Here is a 16,959-nt window from a genome sequence, read left to right as displayed (position 1 = left end):
AACCTGGGCTTCGGGCTCCCATATAATTGGCAAATCTTCACTTTGCCAGAGTCGAACACCACTTTGGAGGGCCTCCTTCCCATCAGGAAGGTCCGGTCGCAAACGGAAACGTGCACCAACATGTGGCTGTCCCGGCCACCTTGCGCATGCTCTGGGCGCAGAGCTGGGGAGTCTGGTCCTCTGGGCCGCCTTCCTGCTTCTTGCTCCTGTCGAGGGAGACAGCTGGGTGGGGTCCTCTGGGGTGTGCACACTTGGCTGCAGACCCCAGTGCCCGCACCTACCATCAGCAGGCTCAGGTCTGGCCTGCGGCAGGAGTCAGCCTTGGGGCCTCCTTGATGGCTCTCCTTCCCCAACCCTCTTCCATCACACCCGGGCCTGCAGCGCTTTATAGTTTGAATCCTCTCTGAGGAAGGGGACCATCTGGGTCCCCGTGCCCTGTGGAGTTCCCGCACACCCTCACTTCCTGCACTTCTGTACTTAACAGCCGGTGGCCCTGGACGGCACATGTGGGCTGAAGTGAACTTTACATGTGGGCTGTGGACGTGGACCCTGCATGGGCTTGTTGGGAACTGAACATTTCCATGTTTTTTTTTGTTTTTTTTTTCAGCTGGAGGAAGAGAGATCTGTGTTTCTTGGCCCAGTGGGGGGGGGGGCCTGGGCACTCTCAGAGACTCCTCATCAGAACTGGCCCTGAGGGAGAAAAAGAATCAGTCTGTTTTTCTGGTTTTCTTTCTTCTTTCTTTGGGGGCCACACCTGGCGATACTCCGGGCTTCCTCCTGGCACTGCACTCAGGAATCACTCCTGGCTGCTCTCCGCTGGCCCCTGTGGGATGCCAGGGATCAAACCTGGGTTGGCTGCGTGCGAGGCAAGCACCTTTCCCGCTGTGCTATCACTCAGACCCAAACCTGCCAGTTTTTAAATGAAACATGAATGTTTGTGCCTACAGTCATGCTTGCTTTTGTAAAGTGGGATTTTTCCCCCAGTGGATTTTAAAGAAGTGAGTCTGTCTTTGTAGGAGAGGGAAGGCCCTCTTGACTCCCTGCTCTGAGATGAACCGAGGGGGCCCAACATGTCCTCCTGGGGTCTTCCCTGGGGCACCCGGGAGCTTGCGCTCAGGAAGGGAAAGGGGAGCTCTGGCTGCCTCAAACCCTGGGGCGGGGACTGGAAGCGGGGCCCAGCCTCCTCTGTGGCGGGCTCCGATGGCTCCCGCAGATGGCTCACCGTCTCACGCTCTCCTTTACCACAGATTGATTTCCTGAATTCCGTGATTGTGGACCTCCAAAGAAAGAATCGGGACCTCAACAATAAAGTGGAGATGATGTCCGAGGCCGCTCTCCAGGAAGGGGGACGACCTCAACAATTGAACAATTACAACAACAACAGTTTCGGCCCGGCCACCCCATTCTCTGCACTGTGCAGAAATCTCCAGCAGTTGATGGATGACATAACAGTCTACTTGTGAAACACCTAAAATGACCAATTTACTGTTTTTATAAGCTTTACTTTTTTTGACTGTGCATTTAGATGATGTATGATGAGAAATTCAACATTAATTCTTTTGGATTTTCTTATCACAAAAAAATTAAATGAAGGACCTCAACCATCAGAAGTTTATCATCCAGTTTGAATCTATTTTTTTTCACTTGAATGTTTTCTAGTTCTGTAAAAAGTGATAAATAATGTACCATCCAGGCTACATGTATAATAAGAACTTCTATCATTGTATATATGCTTTTGATGTATTTTCCTCTGGAGATTATCAACTGTCTGACAAGTGAAAGATCTGTATCAATTGAAATTTTTAGTAATAACCATTATTGAAATTGTTTCACAAACTATGTAAAGCAGTATTAAAATTAGAGCAAACAAGTGTCCTATATCTACTTTAATAAAATTATTTCTTTTTGCCAGTGATAACTGATTATGCTCAGGTTCATTTATAGAAGAGTTTTGGCTAACACTCAAGAATTATAGAGTCAAATAAGTCAAACAGTTTCTACAATGGAATTCTAATACACCAATTTCTTTTTGTTTCTTTATGTTTGTGCCACACCTGGTGATGTCTTAGGGCTTATTCATGGCTCTGCACTCAGGAATCACTCCTGACAGTGCTTGGGCAGACTATATGGAATGTCAGGGATTGAAGCCAGATTGGCCAAAGCAAATGCCCTACCAGCTGCACTATTGCTCTGGACCTGTAAACCATTTTCTTAAAAGCATTTATCTTGGGCTAAAGAGATAGTGCAGTGAGTAGGGTACTTGCATGTGGCTGATCTGGGTTCGATGGCAGGAATCCCATCCAGTCATCTGTGCCCTGGCAGGAGCAATCTCTAAGTGCAGAGGCAGGAGTAAACCCTAAGAAGCACTGGGTTGGGGTATGGTGCCACCAGCAGGTCAGTCTGTACCTGTGAGGCGAGTGCATCAGCAGCCTGATGGCGCCTTCAGACTTCCAGGTACCCCCAAATTGCTGCCGTGCGTTTGGCCAGACCCCAAAAACTTGAGGCAGAGTTGACAAAGAAAGTAAACAGGTAAAAGATATGTGGGAGATACACCCACAAACCACCTCCAGTTCAGCTATATAATTGGAGGCATGGCCTCTCTGGTTCCTGATTGAACTGCTGAACAGCCATGATCCCAGAGACTCAGAAACAAATCTCGAAACCCAACGACTTTTGGCAGAAATGTGTCCAGTCCCTGCAGTAAGTTAGAGGCGCTGGGCCACCCCAGGTGGGAATAGATTTTGTGCCTTGGCCTGTTCCCCCTGGCAGCCCGCTGGCCGCCATCCTCCAGAGGCCACTGGACAGTCAGATTTAGGCCCACAGTGACGAGACATGTAGGGCCTCACGGGATGGGGGTGGAGCTAGCCCTTTCCTAAACAAAAAGATCCCAAGTCGTCACCCACAAACGGCCTCTCTGGCTCCTGATTAAGGTGCTTAACGGCCATGATCCCAGAGACTCAGACACAAATCTCAGAATCCAGTGGCTTTTGGCAGAAATGCATCTGAACCCTGAAGTAGGTTCCTGTCGCTGGGCCGTTCCAGGGAGGAAAGGGTGCTATCCCCTCCACCTGCTCCCCCTTGGCGGCTCGGTGGCCGCCATCCTCCAGAGGCCATTGGACAGTCAGGTTTGGGCCCTCAGTGATGAGACATGTGGGGCCTCACGGGATGGGGGTGGGACCAGCCCTTTCCTCCCCATCCCAGCAAGACCCCTAGTCACCACCCACTAACGGCCTTTCTGGCTCCCGATCAATCTGCTTAATGGCCATGATCCCACAGACTCAGGAACAAATCCTGGAACCCAGCAGGTTTTGGGAAGAAATTCCTCCAGATTTAATTGTTAAAATTTTGGAATTTCAAAATCGCACAGCCACTACTACAACCACGTGACATCATATGTTATTCATAACCAGGAATAGAAAACAAATTGTCTACTGTTGCCCTTTCAGCAGCTCTGAGTGTTGGGGTAAAATCCCAAATAATAATGGTGGGTCCAGTGTCAAAATATTGAATGTAATCAAAGTAGAGAGAGCGCAATGTGGAAATCATCTCTCCACAGGTAGGGGGAGGGTGTGGGATGGGGGTATACTGGGGTTTTTGGTGGTGGAGAATGGCACTGGTGAAGGTATGGGTCTTTCATTTTATAACCAAGATTTAAACCCAAAAGCTTTGTAACTGCTCTCATGGTGATTCAATAAATAAAATTATAAAAAATGAAAAAAAAAGAACCACTGGGTGAGGTTTAAAGGCATAAAAACCCAAAACAAATAAAACCTCTATTGCAGTATTGCAAAGCTTCATAACCAATGTAGCCTAAAATGAATACCTTCAGTGATTCTCCATAGCTATTTGACAAGACGAAAATAAAGGGACACCATGCAGTACAGACACCATCAATCCATAAAGTCTGGGAAAGAAACTGGAAGTTGCTATATTAACTCAAAATTAACAGAACCAAAGATGCTTATAAGCACCAACTCCTTTACGTTTGCAGCACATGTGTCCTCAGGTTGATTTTTCTGGAAAAAAAACTTGAGCAAGAACGTTACTTTTAGCCTACATAATTGAATACCTGAAAGATAGCTCCGTGACAATTGGGCCCTAGAAAAGCAAGTCCCAGCCCATATCCTGCCCTGCAGCTGCGTCCTGTTGATAGCACCAAGGACACCCATCTTCTTCTTGTTGCCCCTGGAATTCACCAAATAAGGTCATGGGGCCAGAGAAGGCCTGATTGGCTGCCTGCGTGCAGCATCTAATGTGATCATTCGAAGGTATTGGGTGATTTGTGCGCTGGCTTTTCTGAGACGGCGGGAAGTTGCCCTATAAGAAGCTCCCTCTGAAGAGGCTCAGGGCTCTCAGCCACTGACGGTTTGCGGTCATGCTGTGAGCCCGAGAATGCTCGAATAAACCTCTTGCTTTTGCGTGGACTTGGTCTCTCAGAGTTTTCCTTGACAGGTGAGGCTGTCCTGAGCTCGGACCCTACCAAAGCAGTTTGCAAAAGAAAAATTTCTATGTCTGCTTCTTTTCCTTCCTGTTTTAAGTTCATGGAAATTTTGTTTTCCCACCAGAAGGAGGCGAAGGCCCTGCAGGTGGCCTCCGAGAAGCTCGCCAAGGAGAATGAGTGGCTGAGGACCAAGCTGGACCATGCCAACGAGGAGAACACGGACGTGATCGCCCCGTGGAAGTCCAAGCTGGAGACGGCCATCGCCCCGCACCAACAGGCCATGGGCGAGCCGAAGGCGTTTGTGAGCCGGGGCGTGGGTGCCGAGGCGTCCGAGCTGGCCGAGCTCAAGATGCAGATGGAGAGGCTGCAGTTCGAGTCCCAGCAGGAGGTAGAGAGCCTGAAGGCCCAGCTGGCGGCTGAGCATGCGGCACATGCCTCCGAGCTGCAGACGCTCAGGTCGTGGCTGGTCAGGATGGCCCAGGAGCAGAAGAACAGCCTGGAGGCCGCGCGGGCCAAGCTCGACCAGACTGAGGACCAGCACCTGGTGGAGATGGAGGACGCCCTGAACAAGCTGCAGGAGGCGGAGACGAAGGTAAAGCACCTGGAGGGGTTGCGGGCCATGTGTAGTCAGCAAGCCCAGGCCCTGGCCGACGCCACGGCGCAGCTGGAGGCCACCCAGGAGAAGCTCTTGCAGCTCGATGGGCTCTGGAAGGCCAGTTCCGAGGTAAATTGGGAATGGAGAAGCTCAGGCAGCAGCTCCAGGTGGCTGAGCGGCAGATTCAGGAGTTACAGAATGCAGAGCGGGCCGAGAGCGGCAGGTTGGTACCCGGGCGCCCTCGCCCACTTCCACGCTCGCTCCCTGCATGCTGTGTGTCAGTGTGCTCGCCGCCGTGTTCGGGCTTGGTGCTGACAGGTCTCCCGGTCACGTCCTGTGCGGTTCCCTCTGATGGGACTGAGAACGTGTTGGCACGATTCTGGGGCTGTCATTGGTCCCCAGCACCCGGATGCCGTGCTAGCCTTGGTCCCAGCTAATCGGGCCCGTCTGGGGTCTTTCTGAAACTGAGAACTCTTCACAAGGCCAGTGAGAAAACAAGATAGGAGCCCCCAAAGCAAACCTCGACCCCCCCACCCCCTGCGTACTCGCCGAGTCCGCCCAGACCCTTGGGCTCGAGGCTGGCTGCGAGGGTCTTTCCCTGGCCTTGCTGACCACCTGATCGTGTGACTGGCTTTGCCGTCCTCTCCCCGAGGCGCCTCAGTTTCCAGCTGGTGCTCAATGCCTCTGAACCTCTGAGCTCCCTCAGGGCTGGTGACGTGGCCCATCTTGGTATTTCTCATTGCCCGCCCCTCCCTGCCTGCAGCACAAGCCCCCGCCCAGCCCTGCAGAGATTTCATCCCTTTCAGTCTCTAAGGGGTGCTTGGGCCAAGTCCGCCTTCCAGCATGGCCTCCTGCTAGCCACGGGCATGGACTCTCATGGTAGTGATGTCGGTGAGCCCCACGGGTGACTTATGTGAAGCGGGGAGGAGAAAGACGGTCACTTTCTCCCCACCCGCCTCTGCCACCCGGGACCCAGGGTTACTGGGTACTTGTCTCGCCTCACAGAAAGGAATTTCAGGAGTAGACAAGCAGTGAAACAAATAGATTTTATTTGGAGGATTTTTGGAGAGGGAGAGAAAGGGATAAGCAGATAAGCGGGGGAATGGAGAGTAAGAGAGAGAGTAACGCGTCCAGAGAGAACGCGGGCTTCTCTGAGGGTGGAGAGAGCCCCTCCACACATCCCAGCATTCGACACGAAAGCATGAAAGTACACATCTCAAGAGGGGAGATGCGGGCGACACATGTGCTCAGGCACCACATGTGCTCAGCCACTTGGACGTACCACACATGGGCTCAGGCAGCATGTGCGTACCCTGCCTTTCTTCCAGGTGGCCTTTATAGGGTTTCTCCAGTCTGTCCCCACGTGAAGCTTCTTCCTGGGTAAAAGTCCGGTTGCTAAGGAGATTACCAGGGAGGTCCAAAAAGAGGAATTTCCTGGGGAGGCCTATGTCCTGAGGGTCTGCGGATGGTCTTATCAGGCCTTTGTTTTCTATATCCACAAGGTGGGTCCTTCCTAGAATTCTTCTTCCATGAAACTGTGTTTCATTGCAAAGGGCCTTTCCCTATCTACTTTTCTACATCAGTAGCCCTGACCCTGGGGAAGGACAAGAGAGTGAGTTCTGGGCCAAGCCAAGCGAGCTGCATTTCTCACCAAGGAGCCCTGAGAAGTGCACTTTTCCTCCTATAGGATTGTGGTGGCAGAGACGTGCCCTCCCAGCCTCGCCCGTCCCCCCTTTCTCCCCCCCCCTCCCGGCGCTGGGTGCTTTGTTGGAGAAACTTCTCTGTTGGCCAAGATGGAAGGGATGTGGGATTTGTAGACAGGAGTGACAGACATAACAGAAGGACCCAGAGACCCCCGGGAGTTCCTCTCAGGACTCAGGACTCCTTAGCTGGCATTCCAGAAACACCGGCTGAAACAAACGGAATCAATTCCTAGGACACAGCAGGGAATAGTTGAGCCACTTGTTCGCATCAAGATGTAACAAACGTCAAGTTCTGGTGACTGCTGCCTAGTGGATTAGAGGTTCTTCATTTTAAATTTCATATTGAAACCCCTCAAACTTTTAAAGTCACAGACAAGAAACTACAAGAAAGTAAATCTTGGGGGCCAGAGTGATAGTACAGTGGGAAAGGCATTTGCCTTGCACACGGCCTACGTGAGTTCGATCTCCAGCATCCCATAGGGTCACTGTCATTGTCACTGTCCTCCCGTTGTTCATCAATTAGCTGGAGCAGGCCAAAAAAAAAAAGATAAACCTTTTCTTCCCTCCCTCCCCTCCCTTTCTCTTTCTTCCCTGTTTCCTCCCTTCCTCCTTCGTATCCTTAGCCTCCCTCCTCCCTTGCTTACTTCCTTCTTCCTCGCCAAGCCATGCTCTCGCCTCTGGGGTCCTCCCACCCAGCAGTAGCTGGTCTTTTCAGCTTGTGGACCAATCTCAGGCTCGCTCAGTGGTGCTGCAGTTCTACCTCGGACCTGGTGTGTACTCCAGCCCTTTGTACCGTCTCTCCGCCAGCCAAATGAACGAGGCTTTGGAGAAAGAGCTTCGGAGTTTGGTGAGTACCAGGGGAGTCGGACGCTGATCTTTACCTTGCTGAGGGTAAAGCGAAGCCTCCTCAAGCGAGCTCGGCCCTGTGGCCTCTGAGGCTCACGAGCGTGTCAGCTGGAAGCCCCAGGGGCTGCGCAAGCCCCCGTTGGGGCAGCAAAGGTAGGTGGGCTGATCTGTCCCCGCTATGCCCTCCGCCTCTGCCTGATCAGTGACTGGCCAGCGATGCTCCCGGAGTGTCGGGCTCCTTGCTCCCCTCAGAAGCGCCCCCTGCCCCCTCAGCTCTGTCTCCCCTGCCAGCCGGGAGCACTGGGGGCTCACAGCAAGGGGAGGGAGGTGAGAGACATGCGCTGGGAAGGCCGCTTTTCTGGAACCTTCCAGACACCTTCCTGGGGTGGATCAAAGTGTGTTTTCTTGTTTTCTTTTTAGGATATTTTTGTTTGTATTTGTTTTTTTGGTTTGTGTCTTGGGTTTTCTTGTATTCAACTGTGCTGAGACTTTCTCCTGGCTCTGTACTCAGGGATCATTCCTGGTGGCCCTCAGGGGACCACGTGGAATGCTGGGGATTGAACCTGGGTTGAATACATACAAAGCAAAACACCTAAAGTATCTCGTTGTTTTTGTTTTCTTGGTATTTTTTTTTTTGGCTTTTTGGGTCACACCTGGTGATGCTCAGAGGTTACTCCCAGCTCTGCACACAGGAATTACTCCTGGTGGAGTTTCGGGGACCCAATGGGATCTGGGGATTTAACCTGGGTCAGCCACGTGCAAGGCAAATGCTCTTCCCGCTGTCCTGTCACTCTGTCTCTGGGCCTGGGTGAGCCGGGCCTTTCTGCTGAGACAGTGCTGACTGTATCCTGTCAGGACCCGGGACTGAGCACTTAGGAGCCTTTCAGAACCTGCGGGAGGATTCCAAGGGAAGCGTCCTTGCTGGGGCAGCATGGGCCAAGCACAAGCGGCATCACATGCTATCTGTGTGTGGTCGAGAACATGTGTACACACGTGTGTCCACAGCCATGCACACACCCCAGTATACACACATGGGTTTCTGTCATGTGCAGACTCATACATGTCCTTGGACATGCAAGCAAGTACATACATACTTGCACAACTCACTCATGTTTGCCAGGCAGATACACAATGGGCATTGGTAGCTGAGTTTGGGGTGGATTATTTTTGCTTTCTGGGTTTTTTTGGTCTTGTTGTTCTTGTTGTTTTTGGTCTTTTTTTGTCACAGTTGGGGATGTTCAGGGGTCACTCCTGGCTCTGCACTCAGGAATTACTACTGACGGTGCATCCCCTATGGGATGCTGGGGATCAAAGGTGGGTCAGCCTTGTGCAAGACAAACACCCTCCCCGCTGGGCTATCGCTCTGGCCCGGGGATATATTTATATATATATTTTTTTTGGTGGGGGGGGGGGGACTAGTGGCATGCCTGTCAGTCCTTGGAGGCGACTCCTGGCTTTGTGCTCAGGATATTCCTGTTAGTGCCGCGATTCAAGCAGGGCCAAGTGGCCTTACCCAGTGCTCTCCCAGCCCCCAGATGTTCACCGTGTTTATTGGGGCTCCCCCCTAACTTGGTGGTACTCCTGCTCAGGGTCTAACCGGCTGGCTGTACTCGGGCACCTGGACCCTGTGCCAGCCCTTCAGCCCCCAATATCTACGTTTGGAGTGCAAGTTCATTTTCATGAACAGCATCACAAAATGGAGTGTCTCCCATGTCGTTGATTGGAAGCTACTTTGCACCCTCCTGGTCTGAATATCTGATTCTGTTTCTCTAGAAAGAAAAGTTCACAGAGGCTTCAGAAGAGTCAGCCTCTGTTCAGAAAAACAGGCAAGGTGGGTGCGGGCCACCGGGTGACTGTGCCAGGGCCGGAGCTCTGGGGTCCCACACTCAGGGCTCTGCCCACTCATTTCCCGCAGCTGACTTCCTCCGGCTCTTTCCTCTTTGACGTAAAGTTCATTCCCAGAGACCCGAGCAGGCCAGGCGCTTGCCTTGCCCACTGCCAAGCTGGTATCCATCCCTGATACCAGCAGGCTGATCCCTGAGTGTAGAGCCAGGAGGTACCCTGGGCGTAGCATGTACGCGCACAAAGCCCTCCCCCCCCCCCACACACACACATCACACACATACACATTGTTTTTTTTTAAATTTTTTTTTTGTTAATAATGTAGGAGTTACTGTGTTTGGCATATTGAACACATCACGGGGAGCTTGCCAGGCTCTGCCGTGCAGGTGAGATACTCTCGGTAGCTTGCCGGGCTCTCCAAGAGGGGCGCAGGAATCGAACTCGGATCCGCCATGTTGGCTCCATGCAAGGCTAACGCCCTACCACTGTGCTATCGCTCCAGCCCAATGTAGGAGTACTACTAATTATTCAGCCATGGATGAAGCTGATTTAATTGGGCATGAACTTCACATTACTTATTTTTTTAAAATTCTGTTCTGAATGTTAATTTTATTTTATTATTTTATTATTATTATATTTCCCTCCTTTTTTTGATTCATGTGAGATAAGTTACAAAGCTTTCATGTTTGAGTTTCGGTCACACAATCATCAAACACCCGTCCCATCACCAGTGCACATTTTCCACCACCAAAATCCCCAGAATTCCACCAGCCCCACGCCTCTGCCAACCCTTCCCCTGCCTGTGTGGCAGGCACACAATTTCCCCCATACTCTCTCTCTACTTTGGTTACATCCGATATTTTGACACCAGTCCCACCAGCACTCAAACCTGCTGAAAAGGCAATGCTAGATGATTTGTTTTGTATTGCTTCTTATGGCTAAAATATAATGACCAGGAATATCTGTGTCATTCTCTTCCGGGAGCTGTACTGCATAGTCTCTGGGTCTTGGCCATTGACGAGATTACGTGGTGCTGGGGGGCAGTTTGTGGGTGTGACTGCCAAGCTACTGGAAAACTGGGAATGTGGCGGGAGGAGGCCCAGTCCTGATCTGAGCAAGCTTGGAGCTCTCAGTCACGGGTTCCCGTTTACCTCCGGGCCACTGACCCTAACTGCATCTTTTGATCTCTTTTGAGATGTATGGGTCTCTGAAATAAGGCCAACAGATGAGCTTATAAAGCTTATATAGCTTATTTAGTGGTTTGTGGGTGTGTTTCCCATATACTGAACTTTTGTCCGTTTAATTTCTTGGTAAACTTGACCCCAAGTTGTTGGGGCATGACCAAAGGCACAGGAGCAATTTTGGGGTATCTGGAAGTCTGCAGGCTCCATCAGGCTGCTGATGCAATCTCCCCGCAGGTACAGGTTGACCTGCTGGTGGCATCATAGTCCCTACATCACTGTTTGTGGTGACATGCAGGTGTGCTTGGGAAAGTGCTGTGTGACCTGGCAGGGAGCTGGCTGGGTGGGAAGATTTTGGGATGCCCCCAACCAAGACCCCGAGTTCCTCCTGGCGCCAGACCCGCCGTCTCCATGCCAAAACCTCCTGGTGTTGCCCTCGGCCGGGGGCTTCTCCCGTAGAGACGCTTTATCGCCCCGGTGACCTCAGACGCCAGTGTGAGATTTGATGGAGCCTGCCAGACAGACTCTCAAATAATCCCGATGGTGCGTGAAATATATTAAACTTCTAACTTTATCCTAACTAGAATCTGTTGATAAGTTACATCAACAAGAAGAACAGTTTAAGGCGCTGTCTTCTGAACTGGAGAAGTTGCGAGGAAATCGAACAGGTAAGAGATGGTCTCCGGGTGTCGTGCAGGGGCACCCCGGGCATGCGGCGCCTCCCTGCTGACGCTCCCACGCCACCTCCTCAGCTTCCCGGCCTCCGTTAGGGAGCCCCCACAGCAAGTCCCAGTGCCCCTCGCGCCCGCCCCCCCATCAGTTCCTGGGGCCCTGTGACACTCCGGCCACCTCGGCCCTGGGACGACTGTCAAATGCTGCCCAAGGTCCCCCCTGAGGGCCATCTATGAGGCGCCTTGTACGGTCGGACCCCCGTCCTGGCCCCATCCTTTGCTCGCTGCCTGCGTTTCTTCCCCATCTTGTGAGTTGTCCTTGGTTTCACTGGCTGCTGCTCGGTTCGAGCAGTTTTCAGGGGCCAGAGAGTGAAACGTCCTCGGAGGGAGGCCTGGGACAGAAGCGCAGGGGACGCTTCGTTGCCTACGACACCCCAAAGCTGTTCTCCCCCCCCCGCATCTCTCCCTGACTTTCTCTCTCCCTCTGTCCCTCTCACTCCTTCCCTCCCTCCCTCCCTCCCTCCCCCCTTCCTCTCCTCCCCTCCCCTCAGATATGGAGGCTGAATTCAAAGAGAGAGATGTGCGAGAAGAGCAGTTGACGAAGGCAAAGGCCAAGTTGTCAAACGACATCGCAGACATCGTGAAAATGTCCGGGGAAAACTTGGCACAGCTGACGAGAATGAATGATGAACTACGCCTGCAGGAGAGGTGGGTGTGTCGGGCTGCTTTTCCGGAAGGTTCTGTGGTGACGCCTGCAGCCACGAGTCACCCTCCCGGAATTCTGTCTGAGGCCCTCTCCGAGATCTCTGAGGCTCCTTCAGGGACCCTCAAGTCAGCTGCTCAATCGGATGACCGCAGCGACACCCACTTTTTTGTGTGATTTGTGAAGAAAAGGTGGTGGGTTGCTTGTGGCACGGCCTGTCCCAGGCAGCGGAAATAGTCCCCATCCGAGGAAGGACAGCTGACCCGTGTCACACGGAGAGAAGTTTCTCTGTTTTGTCTTAGGGCCCCTCCCGGGGGTGCTCAGGGGTCACTCCTGGCACAGCTGCCGGGTCATAAAGGGGTGCTGGGGTGGAACCCAGGTCGGCCACTCACGGCAGGCTCCCCCTCTGCCGCTTCCAGCCCTTGTCTTCTTCCCTCTGCATAGCTGCCGGATAAAGAACGAGTGTTTCAAGACAAACCTTTTGCGGGCATGTTTAGAACTATTCGGTTTTATTATTTAGTGTGTGTGTGTGGGGGGGGTTATACCCGGAGATGCTCAGGGCTTCCTCCTGGCTCTGCACTCAGAAATTACTCCAGGCGGTGCTCGGGGGACCCAGTGGGATGCTGGGAATCCAACCTGGGTCTGCCACATGCGAGGCAAACGCCCTCCCCGCTGTGCTATCGCTCCAGCCCCACCATTCAGCTTTGACTCTTGCACTTTTAATGCTTAGCCGAGCGGCCAGCCTGCCCCAGCTGGGCACGGCGTCGGAGTTTCCCGCAGAGAGTGCCGGTATCTGAGGGCCATCCTGGGATCCCCCAGCAGAGCTTGCCTCCTGGGTTCGGCACCCCTCTGATCCAACTGTACGTAAATCCTCCAGGGAGCTGTCAGACAAAATTTCAGACGGATTTTCAAAAATAAAATCGGCTGATAGTAGAATGGGTAGTGCTGCCTTGTACTCGGCCAACCCGGGTTGATCCCCAGCATCCCGTATGGTCCTCCGGCCTTGCCAGCAGTGATCCTTGAGCACAGAACCCTGAGCGAGACCCGAACACCACCAGGTGTGGGGCCCCCATCCCCAAAATAGGCAGGTCGGTATGTTGACCCTGTGAAGCTAACTGTATTTGAGCCTCTCCATCCTGCCTGTGTGTGTGTGTGTGTGTGTGTGTGTGTGTGTGTGTGTGTGTGTGCGCACGCACGCGTGCGCAGGTAAGACTACTCTGAGATTTTCATTTCTGGTATTTAGGCCACATGAAGTGCTTGGCTTGCTTGTGCCTGCTTGATGTCATTCTTGTTTCCATTCTTCCCCACTTTTTGTTTCTGTAGTCATGAACTTACTTATTAACCTCAGACAAAGAGGAAATTGAACTGATGTCGGAGGATCGCAGGGCCCTGAGGTCAGAGAATCAATTGCTGGCGAAGGAGAAGCTCTTTCTGAAGTCAGAGAGAGGGTCGTTGCTATTGAAGCTAAAGGAAGCGGAGGCCAAAAACTCTTCGCTGCGGGAAGAGCAGAGGAAGCTCTGGCTGTTGAACCAAGCGATTCTCTTCGATAAAGAGAAGGTCATCGAGGCCAGGCGGGCCGCAGAGAAGCTCTGGCAGGAGGAGCGGCTCGGCTGAGAAGCCCTCGAGGCAGAGAAAGAGAAAGTGCTGGAAGAGGGCAGGGCGGTGCAGGAGGAGCTCCAGAGGGTGCGCGCGGAGAACGACGCCCTGCAGGTCGCCAAGGTGGGGCTGCAGGCCCTGGTGGAGGAGCTGCAGATGAGCAAGAGCGGCCTGGTGGCCGAGTGTAAGAAGGGCCTGGAGGAGAGGGGCCAGCTGGAGGAGCATGCGAAGAAGCTGGTTCTGGAGAACCTATCCCTGGCCAAGGACAAGGACAACATCATCCAGAAGCTGCAGTGCTCCTATCATGAGCTGGCTTGGGATCAGAAGTCGCTGGTGCAAGAGATCGAGGAGCTCACGGCCGAGAAGAAGTCGGCCGTGGAGAAGCAGTCGGGCCTCGACAGCCTGTGTGTGGCTCTGAAGCTGGAGCGTGACGGCCTGGCCCAGAGCAACAAGGAGCTATAGCTGGAGAAAGACCTGCTGAGCCAGGAGCACGAGAAGCTGGGCGCCAGCCTGGAGGCGGCGCTACAGGTGAAGGAGCTGCTGGGCGCCAAGGCCAGCTGCCTGCGCACGCAGCTGGATGAGGCCACAAGGCCGTGCACAAGGCCAAGCTGAAGGCACTGCAGACGCAGGCGGCCAACGCCCACCTGGCACAGCTGCTGGAGCAGATCAAGACCAGCAGGGAGAACTCCGACTCGGAGTGCGTGCAACTTCTGCATGAGAAGGAGACGCTGAGCCTGGCTGAGCGGCAGCTGGCGGCCGAGAAGAAGGACCTCCTCGGCGAGAAGGACCTCCTGGCCCAGAAGCTCGGCCGCTGCTTCGAGGAGGCGTTCCGCATGGAGTCGGCCCTGCGCGAGCCGCTGAACAGCCTGGGCTCCGAGAAGGAGCTGCTGGGTCAGAAGGCCACGAAGCTCCAGCAGCAGCTGGACTGGTTGCTGAAAGACCAGGCACTGCTGGAGGCGCAGCAGACCGAGCTGCTGGCCGAGCGGGAGGCGTCCCTGCAGGCCCTGGGCGAGCTCCAGCAGAAGCACGAGGAGGCGGCGGCGAAGCGCCCGGGTGGCTGTCCAAGAGAAGAGGAAGCTGCTCGGTGAGCTAGACGTGTTGCAGCGGGAGCTCCAGGAGCAGCGCCAGGAGAACCAGGGGCTGATGGCCAGCCAGGGCGCCCTCGAGGTGGCGCTGCAGGAGGCCCAGGACGAGGCCCGCAGCCTGGAGAAGACACACGCCAGCGTGCTACAGGCCAAGGAGGCGCTCAACGCCGAGTGGTAGGAGGAGTGCTGGCGGCTGGTGGAGGACAGACTCGCGGCACAGCAGGCCCTGGTGCAGGAGTGGGAGGCCTGCGCCCAGGAGACCCAGGCGGCCGCCCACGAGACCAGCCACCTGCGAGGCCGCCTGGGGCTGCTGGAGCAGGAGGCAGAGGAGCTGCGGACGCACACACAGGGACTGCAGGCCCAGCGCCTGGACCTGCTGGAGGAGAAGGCGCGGTCAGACCAGAAGGTGGCCGAGATCCTGCGGGAGAAGGAGATGCTGAGCGCCGATGCCGCCCGGCTGGCCAACGATATCGAGGCCCTCAAGGGCGAGTTCGTGGCCCTGTCCAAATCCAAGCTGGAGCTGCAGGGCCTGCACAGCTGCCTCGCCCAGATCCTGGCCGACCTGCAGCGCAAGCACGAGGCGGCCCTGGCCGAGCAGGCCCAGCCCGGGCAAGAGAACGAGAGCCTGCTGGCCGAGAAGAGGGAGCTGCAGCAAGAGAGGGCCGAGCTCCTGCGGGAGAAGGAGCAGCTGGCCGGCAGTTACTTCCTCCTCCAGAAGGTCAGTCGGCTGGCCCAGACCAGCAGCCACGTCTCTGCCAACCTCCTGGAGGCCCAGAAGGGGAACCGCATGCTGAGGAAGGACAAGATCAGGCTCGCCGTTAAAATCAGAGAGCTCGAGATGCTGCAGTCTTTCACGGTAAAGTGGAGCAGGCCCCACCCCCGTTGGCCCAGGGCACCCCCTTTTAGCGGTTAAGAGGATTGCTCTTCGTCGGCACAAGGAGCGGTGGATCCCCACGGAACCCGTGTGTCTCGGGCTGTTTGCTGCGGGCGCAGGGACAGCTCGTCACCACGTGCCTGCTGACCTCTAGGACAAGGCATAAGCTGTGAATAAAACCGAAAAGGACAGTATGTTCATTTCCGGGGGTAGTTCTCACGGAAGATTGCACTGTGGCCCTTCAAGACGTAAGGGAAGTCATGAGAGAGGCACTGAGTTGTAAAGTAAAGCAGTGTCTTCCGGGGGGACTTTGAGCGGTTGCCCTGAGTCTGCTCACTTGGGACTCGGGGGTGCCCTGTGCCACCAGCAGTGTGCCCGGTGCAGGGCAGCCTGGACTCGAGGGTGCCTGGTGCCGGGCAGGTGTTCTCTCTTCCCAGCTCACTCAGGGTTTGCCTTTCTCCCACTCCCACACCTGTGCTCACGGCTCACATCTCCTCTCCTTCCTTTCCCCCCTCCCCCCAACGCTTTCCAACCAGGCCTGCTTAGCTGTCCGCTCATGTCATTTTTATTCTGTGTGAGGAATGGAGGCTCTTGGGAGCACTAGGCTGTTTCGGGGCGTCAGTCTTGCCGCTGAGCGGTTTAGACGTGAATCCCCGCGGGGTGAGCGGCGCCCAGCGGGGGCCGGAACCACTGTGGCAGGTTTGTGTGGCGTTTCCCGCTGTGCTCTGCCACTGTGGCCAACCCCTCCCTGCCCCCCCCCCCCCCGCGTGGCTCAACGAGGTTTCTCTCTCCAGGCTGTGCAGACAGCGGAAGATGCCAGGCATTTTATGGAACAACTGTCCCAAGAGAAGACAGAGACCCTGGACTCCCTGGAGGACACAAGGAACACCAATGCAAACTTGCAGAATGAGGTGGGTGATGGTGGTGACCAGGGCGTGTAGGCCCGGCCTCAGCCTTGAAAGAAACCATATCGTGGACCAGAGTGATAGCACAGCGGGGAGGGCGTTTGACTTACACACGCCAGACCCAGGTTCAATCCCCAGCATCCCATATGGTCCCCTGAGCACCGCCAGGAGTAATTGGTCCCTGGTTCTCGCATGGGACAGGAGGGGAAGTGTACCCCTGCATGACCCCTGTATGACCCCTGGGGAGGTGCTGCGCGGAGTGACCACACAGGATCCGGGGGACATGGGGCGGCCTGGCGAGATCACTGAACAGCTGACCACTCCCAGACTGCTCGGAGGAGCAATGAGCCCGGCAGGGACTGGACGCCCCAGTTAGCTCTCCCAGAGCCTGGGCCGGGACAGGAAGAGAAGCCACATGTGTTGACATACGCAGCGTCTCAAGGCTCCTTGATGACCGTGAGAAGGCCAGCCACTGCCCTCTGACCACACAGCCCCACTTTCCTGGGCTCGAGTGACT

At 54.7% G+C, this 16,959-nt stretch overlaps 1 protein-coding gene across 1 annotated transcript in view; it reads left to right on the top strand.

The window, feature by feature from the left end:
* Positions 1-16,445, top strand: part of LOC130026864 (CAP-Gly domain-containing linker protein 1-like) — a gene marked incomplete at its 3' end in the record, with an annotated part of 37,950 nt that extends 21,505 nt beyond the window's left edge. The window contains 8 exon segments of the mRNA XM_056117566.1: positions 9,359-9,416; positions 11,193-11,276; positions 11,831-11,987; positions 12,713-12,771; positions 13,316-14,161; positions 14,164-14,627; positions 14,629-15,519; positions 16,332-16,445. Coding sequence (XP_055973541.1) covers positions 9,359-9,416; positions 11,193-11,276; positions 11,831-11,987; positions 12,713-12,771; positions 13,316-14,161; positions 14,164-14,627; positions 14,629-15,519; positions 16,332-16,445 — 2,673 coding nt within the window.
* Between the last annotated feature and the right edge of the window lie 514 nt (positions 16,446-16,959).

The sequence above is a fragment of the Sorex fumeus genome, unplaced genomic scaffold (assembly GCF_029834395.1).
Source record: "Sorex fumeus unplaced genomic scaffold, SorFum_2.1 ptg000035l, whole genome shotgun sequence".
Classification (NCBI taxonomy): Eukaryota; Metazoa; Chordata; class Mammalia; order Eulipotyphla; family Soricidae; genus Sorex; species Sorex fumeus.
The sequence above is the reverse complement of the archived record's forward strand: the minus strand, read 5'-3'. Positions and strand labels throughout refer to the sequence as shown.